At 41.2% G+C, this 8,278-nt stretch overlaps 3 protein-coding genes across 3 annotated transcripts; all 3 read left to right on the top strand.

Moving 5' to 3' along the window:
• Positions 1-860, top strand: LOC137947607 (uncharacterized). The gene is made up of 3 exons (XM_068793412.1): positions 1-111; positions 207-359; positions 441-860. Exons 1-3 carry the CDS (start codon positions 1-3, stop codon positions 858-860), a joined length of 684 nt encoding a protein of 227 aa, XP_068649513.1.
• A 1,000-nt stretch (positions 861-1,860) lies between these two features.
• On the top strand, positions 1,861-3,119 carry LOC137949071 (uncharacterized). The gene has a single exon (XM_068795341.1). It carries the CDS (start codon positions 1,869-1,871, stop codon positions 3,009-3,011), a length of 1,143 nt encoding a protein of 380 aa, XP_068651442.1. The 5' UTR covers positions 1,861-1,868; the 3' UTR covers positions 3,012-3,119.
• Positions 3,120-4,641: 1,522 nt separating this feature from the next.
• On the top strand, positions 4,642-6,659 carry LOC137948832 (probable WRKY transcription factor 11). Its single transcript, XM_068795011.1, has 3 exons — positions 4,642-5,777; positions 6,010-6,135; positions 6,249-6,659. The coding sequence occupies exons 1-3, from the start codon at positions 5,065-5,067 to the stop codon at positions 6,403-6,405; spliced, it is 996 nt and encodes a 331-aa protein (XP_068651112.1). The 5' UTR covers positions 4,642-5,064; the 3' UTR covers positions 6,406-6,659.
• The last annotated feature ends 1,619 nt before the right edge of the window (positions 6,660-8,278 follow it).

Raw genomic sequence — 8,278 nt, 5'->3', positions numbered from 1 at the left:
ATGCCGGAAGGAGGACCATCCAGTTTCAGCTCCATGCAAGCTAATGCGGGTTCTCTCAAAGAAGTTTTTAAGCGAACGATTCTCAACCATGAGGTTATATTCCGAAAACAGGTAGAAATTCTTGATGAGCGTCTGTCGTGGTGAACATTTCTCAGTGAAGTTGCAAATGGGTATTAAGGCTAAGATTTCTTCTTCAAATGCTTTAGGTTTATGAACTTCATCGACTCTACAAAGTACAACAGAGGTTGATGAAAGACCTCAGGTCCAAAGAGTTTCAAGCATGGCCAATGGATATGCAAAGAAATATAGAATCATCTGAAAAGGCAGCAGACATCTTCCGCATGTCTTGCTCTTCAATGGTAAAAGTAGCCTTGGCAAATCATTTCGAAGAGTGAGGACGGCTATCACATTTGACTTTAATAAAGCATGAAAATGTGCAGGTTGGGTCGGCTCTCAAGGACATTGGCAAGACTGCCAGGGAGTATGATGGCTCCTCTTTTCAAGTTCAGGAGAGACCATCTGTGAACCTGCAACTTCCAGCTGATGAATACATTGGTAATCCGGGTGCAGAATCACTCGATGATTGCTTCAAGTTAAAGGAATTTTTTGGTGGCAAAAATGGTACTGATGTGTATGAGATGAAGCTTCCAGTTGTTGATTCCAGTTGCAGCCTGGATAATACCATGAGAAACTTATCTCCTGAGAATATTGATTTGGATGTGGACGCCCCAGGCATCTTTGGTGGGGAAAACCGTGGGTCTCATGATCAAGCTGTCTTTGAGCCAACTTTCTCAGGCAGAACAAGAACTCTGCAGGAACATAAACAATTTAATCGTAATGATGGTGAGTATTCTATCTAAATATGTTCTCTCAAATTTTTATGTTTCTATTCTTTGAGTTTTCAAATGTTTTCAAAATGGCCACTTGGCTATTCCGTTTCATTTAATTTGATGACATACATCTTCCTCAAAAGTTGTGCTTTATCTGTATAAGCCTTGAAGCTGTATCAATTATTAAAAGATAATGTTGCTTGATAGCAGAGGATGTAGCATTGGTTCAAGGACAACATCTGGTACCTATTAATGAAAATTCTGGAGTTCAAGCCTGACTGGTGCCTTTAGTGTAAACCATCTCAAATTTTGGATGACATGGATCTATTCTGCTTTGGTGCCCATATTTGTTTCATCCAAATTCTGTAACTAGAATATCCTCCTGGTAATTGGATTGATGCTCTGTGATATCTTAGCTTTGAAGATAGTATCCCTGTGAGTATAAACAATACAGCCGAGAAAACACTGGAACATCTATCTTCAGAACTAATTAATGAAAAGTCTGGAATTCAAGCCTGACTGGTGCCTTCGTAAACAATCTCAAATTTTGGATGACATGGCTCTATTCTGCTTTGGTGCCGATATTTGTTTCATCCAAATTCTGTAATTAGAATATCCTTCTGGTAATTGGATTGATGCTCTGTGATATCTTAGCTTTGGAGACAGTATCCCTGTGAGTATAAACAATACAGCTGAGAAAACACTGGAACATATATCTTCAGAACTAATCAACGCATGGAAGTGTAATAGGGGCTTTGGGTTTCTTTTGCAGAATGCCATGAAGACAGCACTTCAATTGATATTTCTGCTAATAAAAAGAAATCTACATCCTACAAAGGTGTATCTATTGATCTGAATGAATGTCTGCCAGGCGGGCCGGTATTTGCTTCTGAAGAGCCTCTATCAGTCTTTACTTCTGCTGCCTTAGGCTCATCAGACTCCTATGAGCACCTGCATTATGGTAATTTCCATGCTTCTGAACAGAGTCCTAACCTGCTGAAAAAGATTTGGGCTTGTAATGAAGAGGAATTCGATCATATGGCTGCTAACTCACAACCTCAGAGGCATGTGGGGAAGGAATATTCACGGCTCAGTGTCTTTGGTGTGGGAGTGAAGCCAAGCGTTGAAAGGTATTCATCCGAAGTACATTTTGGCTCACAAGGAGTTAAAACTGAAAGGAACCTATCACTCGAACAGCTTAGTGACTGTCAACATGCAAATAGCCAATCAAATATCTCTTGCATTGATGTTTCCAACCAAACAGAAACACATGTATACTCATCCGTTGGAAGTACACAACTGCCACAAACAAAGAAGTCTTTGGTACCTAGAGAAACAAATTCGGAAAAAAGTGAAGAAGATACTGTATCTTCCTTCCAGCCTAGAGGGCATGTTGTTCTAGGGACTATCTCTAGTTCTTCAAACAATAAATTGGCTGAATTTGTTGAAGAACTCTGTCCAAGAGATGAATGTACTGAGGATTGTGTGTATATGGCAAAGGACTTGCAATCTGCAAGACATAAGCATGGGCAGGGGGATTCAAGATTCTCAGATAAGTCTAGAAATTCTCAACCAGAGCCACAGGTCACTGCTACTAGCTTAGATAAGCAAGAACAAGTTGTTGAAACATGTGATCATGCTTACTTACTGGAGGAAATGTGCAGTTACTCCCCATTGGATTCTTATGAGCAAAATGAACAGAGGGAGGAGGGTCCAATAGAAATAGATAGTACGGTCCGAAGAGCAGCAGAGTCACTTCTCCATATCTCACAAGAAAACTCTGCAACTTGTCTAAGTGGCATTGCTGTTGCAGGGCCAGTTGAGATGGACAGCCCCGGAAAATGCCAAGAGTATCAATGTTCTTGTGATTCTTATGAATCAATTGCATTGATGCTGGTGGAAAGCAACTATCAGGAGTACTTGTCATTGGCTAAGCCTGCAAAAGAGAAGATAACAGAGGAGACTACTTGTGTAGGTGTATCAAAATTAAGAAGAGGAATGCGAGCTAGGGATTTCCAGCGAGATGTGCTCCCAGGTATTGTATCTCTTTCAAGGCATGAAATATGTGAAGATTTGCATACAATAAATGAGGTGATTCAATCCACCGAGTCTAGAAGGAGCAAACCCCAGAGAGAAAACAGGGGAATGATCACAAGGAGCTGGCGATCAAGGGTTTATTGATTGTTCAAAGTGTAACTAAACTTCCCAGATCTGACAATTTGCAAATTGCAGAATGTCTGAGTTTTGAATTTGATCATTGTTATGATCGATGATAAGTTGCTTAACAAATTTTCTGTTGGTTGTCTATATTTAGGATATTTTATTACCAAAAATTTTCAAAAATTTACTTGCATTTCATGGTTGTTCATCAGTCACCACTAACAAGGGGCAGGCTTAGTTATGCTTCAGGTCTTAAGTATGGCAAATATATGTGAAAGGTTGCAGAAGGTACTAGAGACAAGTGGTAGTTGGCTTTACTTTGCCTAAGGGCGATCTTAACGTAGTCTTTACCATGAACCTTCTGCATTGCAATGATGTCTGGCCTCGTCGTAAACGTTTATTTGAACATTTGGAACCTGTACATTGTGTGAACTCCAGATTATTGTGTGAACCTGTACATATATTTACTGAGAATGCATCTTGACTAACTGACAGATTATCACATTTGACAGTCCTGTATGTTACATCCGTTTTAGTTGGCTACTACAGAAACTATCAATTCTATTATTCAAATTCGGAGAAAAAGTCGGCCGGCATAGGAAAGAAATGGTTGCTCTCGTATGTGTTTTTCGATATTCTCATCAGAAAAGCATACTTCTTTCTGGAGTAGTTAGCAATGGCTTCCCCTGTCTTAGTTGCTGGACTTCCCAATGTCTTAATGGGTTCTAGACATCTTATGTAGGACTGGCCAGAGGTCGGCATCTAGGGTACTCCTCATCACGCGGGAAGACGCTATCTAGCTTGGTCATTTTCACAAATGTATCACAGGTTGGTCCTCTTGAAGACGTAGCTGGTCAATCTACCTGCACCAAACAGATTTTATGTACCTCGAGGAGCAAGTTTTATGACACAAACATGCAAGGCATGGCAGTCTACATGTCAATCAAGTTCCCTCATTGCACCAGTGCCAACCCATTAGAAGCATGCGTAGTTGCAACCTTGAGTGTTGCGCGTAATCATCTTCATTCTTAGTTGACAAATCCATTAAACTATTGGAAGACATGCTTTGTGCAATTCGAAACCCACACATTAAAAGAAAAACAAATAAGAGTCAAGACCCATTTACAGTTGGATTAAGAAATCTGGAGTGAGGATGACAGACAGTGCCGCAAGGACGGGATGAGCGGATTGGATCGGTGGATCCCAGATAAAAATAAAGAAATGGAGAACACCAAATCCACTTCGGAGGAGGAAAGAAAGATAGCTAGGTGTATATTCGGTCGATGTCAGCAGTGCGGAAATGCCAAACGGAGGCCATGATGTAGACTCCAATGCCTGTTGAGTTTGGTTGAGTGGTGGATTAGATTCATGGGCGAGTGGAATAACTCCACATACACCCAGAGAAATCCAACTAAACTTTGGATTTCTGTCTGCCCTGTTACACGGCATAATGTTGACGAGGAAAATTGGGGAGAAGAAACAAACCTGCTTGTCTTTCATATTCATTTCCTGGTTCGCCGAAGCTTATCCGACTTGATTCAACATACGTGGGAGTCCCTTAACCCGTAGTCCAACCGTGCAGTCACGGTAACTTACGTTTATAAAAATGATACAAAACCCATCATCTTCCATCTCTTCTTCTGATCTTCGATGGGTTTTATTTAAAATTTCGGGATTTCCGAAGACTGCGTTTGGAATCGGACTGTTAACCTTAAAAAGAAGGTCTGGGTAGTGGATTGCATGAATGAAAACACCTTTTGACTTTAGCGGCATGTATTTGGCACTTGCAAAGACGATCGAGTAGGTGAAGATCATCTCATCCGCACAGGTGGTGTTCTGGGTTTTGTTTCATATCCGATGAAAGTGCTGTTCTGTGATGCTTTTCCTCCTTTCTGGTCTTGGGTGCCTGAGTTGGAGGTTCATGGCTGGTTTGAGCGACCAAATCAACAGTAAGCAGATGGGTATTACCTGTTTCTTCGGTTGCTCTTCGCTTCCTTCCCCGGAACTCTGCCCGGAATGCTCTGGGTTTGAGCGTTCTTCGTCTAGTGTGTTTCGCACAGTGATTTGTTGAGCTATGTTGAGTTTTCATTGCCGCGCCATGAAGGAAGCACCAGAGATATGTTTTCCTGTGGCTTCAAGGTGGGATTTCAAAGTCCAAGAAGCTGCTCAGAGCGGCTTAAGATCAGCACACGATCTCTTTAGCACAATCTCCAGGGAAAAACAGGGGGGAAACATCCGTGAATTTAGCGCTATTGCCGAAGGAGCTATTGCAGAATTTGAGAAACTGCTCTTCCTTCTCGATACCTCCTTGCCAAATTCTAAGAGAATTAGAAAAGGTCCTCTGCCCAAATCTCCAAACATCAATCCGAGGGATTTAATGGAAAATCCGAATCCCAAGCCCCCTGTTGCCCAAACCTCACAGCAGCATCCGCCCAAGTGCCCGACGCCCAGCTTGACACTCTCCAGCAGTTTCAATTTGTATCGCCACTCGCAGCCTCCAATGTTACCGCGCCGCTTCTCTGAAACGAATCTTGACGAGCCAACGAGTTCACTCTTGCGATTGGATAGCTGCGTCCTTCAGGCTTCAACAACAATTCCGTCCAGACAATCCTTCGTTTCTTCGATTAGTATGGATGGAAATAGTTATGACAGGCGGATGTTGCAGTACTCAACATCGTCAATTCAGACTGCCCCTGATGATTTCTCGATAAAATTTGGAGGAAAGGGCGAAGAGGATGGTACTAAATGCGCCGCCTCTGCTGGAGGATGTCACTGCTCAAAGCGAAGGCAAGGCCTCCCCCGATTTCCTCCAAGTCGTTGATCCATTTACTTTTACTCTTCTTTGCTATTGTTTTCTCAGTTTAGAAAATTCTGAAGATAATGAGGAGCAAAACAATTGATAGCTGTTCATTCTATCCTGGGCTTGTTGTAATTCTGATTGAGCTGTTTCTTTTGAGTAGCCATGGTTTTCTTTCACTTCCTTCCAGTTTGTCAATCTTCCTTGTACATTGTCAAGCAGGAAGCTCAGGATAAAAAGATCTGTTAGAGTTCCGGCCGTGAGTAGCAAATTATCAGATATACCTTCTGATAACTTCTCATGGAGGAAGTATGGGCAGAAACCCATCAAAGGCTCTCCTCACCCCAGGTAATACGACCACTTCCACCTCTTTTCTGTTAAAATATAATTCTTCTACCTTCAGAGAAAACTCTATTGAGATTGAAATCTGACACTGAGAACGAAATGTTTCTTATCTGAAGGAGCTATTACAAGTGCAGCAGCATGAGGGGCTGCCCTGCAAGAAAGCACGTCGAGCGTTGCTTGGATGATCCTACCATGTTGATAGTCACCTACGAAGGAGAGCACAACCACTCCAGAATTACATTCCCTATGCCCGGCATCGTAATCCAGCAATAGCAGGATCAAAGTATAAAAGAACCCCCCTTCTCCCTCTGTCCAAGCTTGGCAACTGCGGTTAATATCAGAAATCTGTTGAGCTCGGAATTCCTAGTACTTGTACAATTTAATGTTTACTCACCTGAAAAGCTAGTATTCCACAAACAGGATCGCTCCGAATATATAAAGTGCTGTAAATATCATGAACTCCAACCTTCAGCGAATATAAGTACTTCTGAAGTTTTCAGTCGAGTTGGAATGAACGAGTCTCATATTGTTGGTGTGCACCTCTGCAGATGTTTTCTTTAGCATATATCCTTGGGAGAAATGGAACAATGGGTGTATATGCTCTTACCGCATCTGGGTAGTGTCTGGTGATTGCTCTGAAAGGGTAAACGTCTTTCATGAAATGATCATCAGCCTAGGCTTTGATGATGGCGAACCAGACAGAAGGACACCTACAGATATGACTTTCTTTCTTGTGATCCTTACAAGTCCACTTGCAAACGACAAGAGCGGTCTTGCAGCTTTTTCCGTTCAGATATCCAAGTTGCTAGCAGAGTCTTTCACACTCTTACACAGAAGAATACAAGCTTCTCCTCCGACAAAGTCGATCGACCTTGGTTCAGTCAGCTGATTTTTGTGTTCGCAGAGATGGCCAGTGGTGCTCTCTAAATTGCCGCCCTGGGATTGAGAATATACACTCTTAAGCCGCTTTTATCCTTCCGAAATAATTAATATGTTTGTCAATTTTTACAGTATATTAAAGTTATATATATATTCAGAAACAACGATATGGGTGCGATAGGGAGAGAGATAGGACTAAAAAAATCAGCCTGGTTGAACCAATCGGAAACCGACACTACCGCACAAAAAGACTGCAATCGATATTTTTAACTTTTAGCTCTAAAAACAGATAATATTATGCAATTCAAATTACACACCATTGCAACTTGTTAGACTTTGTTTGGATTCTTCAATTGGATTCTACTATTTTTTTAAGTTCAGGGTTTAATGTTTTACTTAGTATACTCCTATTCAAACAAGGAGTTTCCGTCTATTTATATGCATATGTAGAGCCTAAGTTGTATGTTGGAAGACATCTCAAAGGGGCATAAAAGTAAATATTTCCCCATGTCAAGAAGGTGGCAAAGGAGTAATTTAAAGGTCTTCTCGTAAGGATGTCACAAGGGTGTAATTAAAGTAGATTATGTATGTCTACTTATGTCTTTTCTTGTTAAGAGCTTGTAACCCTAAAAGCATCATCGTTATTATAATTTTTTTCTCAACTATAAATAATGGCTCAAGGCATTCATTAAGTATCTCCACTTTTCTCCCAAACTCTCTCTCTCTCTCTCTCTCTCTCTCTCTCTCCATCTATTTAGCCATCTGTTATGGTCCCTGATCTGACACATGGATTCATAGGGAGGCATGGAGAGGAAGACAAAGATCAAGCCAAAGAGAAGTTTGCAAACCCTAGGTTCGTAAGGAGAACGCACACCCTTGAGCTCGTTGAGGAGAACTCAAAACCCTGTTGAACCTAAAATCAATGTTTGTCTTTCTCATTACTCTTACCCCTTAAATAGGGTTCACCCTTACAAGGTTTATGATAAAATATTATAAAAATAACTCTATAAATAAAATATTCCAAAAATACCCCTATAGCCTAAAACTGAATTAAAATAAAGAAAATTAACGACAAATAATTAAAATAATAATGTTATTGTTTGCATAACATTACACCCCCCCCTGGAAGAACGAGCTTGTCCTCAAACTCGGAAGTAGGGTTTGTATGCCGACGTCTCTACCTGTTCCCAAGTAGCATCCGCGAGAGCTATGTCTGCCCTCTGAAAGCCCAAAACTGAAGCATTCTCTCTAGAAACATTTTTTTTAT

The sequence above is a fragment of the Aristolochia californica genome, unplaced genomic scaffold (assembly GCF_029961685.1).
Source record: "Aristolochia californica isolate CCGP_79_NKW_82.1479 unplaced genomic scaffold, dmAriCali1.0.hap1 SCAF_13, whole genome shotgun sequence".
NCBI classification, from domain to species: domain Eukaryota; kingdom Viridiplantae; phylum Streptophyta; class Magnoliopsida; order Piperales; family Aristolochiaceae; genus Aristolochia; species Aristolochia californica.
This window is presented reverse-complemented; position numbering and strand designations above follow the sequence as displayed.

Bases quoted from the DNA above. Each gene is read 5' to 3' on its own strand.
- LOC137948832 (XM_068795011.1), top strand. From the start codon at position 5,065: ATGTTGAGTTTTCATTGCCGCGCCATGAAGGAAGCACCAGAGATATGT. The intron at 5,778-6,009 runs GCAAGGCCTCCC...ATTGTCAAGCAG, and splicing joins TGTCACTGCTCAAAGCGAAG to GAAGCTCAGGATAAAAAGAT. The intron at 6,136-6,248 runs GTAATACGACCA...TCTTATCTGAAG, and splicing joins AAAGGCTCTCCTCACCCCAG to GAGCTATTACAAGTGCAGCA.
- LOC137949071 (XM_068795341.1), top strand. From the start codon at position 1,869: ATGGCTGCTAACTCACAACCTCAGAGGCATGTGGGGAAGGAATATTCA.
- LOC137947607 (XM_068793412.1), top strand. From the start codon at position 1: ATGCCGGAAGGAGGACCATCCAGTTTCAGCTCCATGCAAGCTAATGCG. The intron at 112-206 runs GTAGAAATTCTT...CAAATGCTTTAG, and splicing joins AGGTTATATTCCGAAAACAG to GTTTATGAACTTCATCGACT. The intron at 360-440 runs GTAAAAGTAGCC...GAAAATGTGCAG, and splicing joins GCATGTCTTGCTCTTCAATG to GTTGGGTCGGCTCTCAAGGA.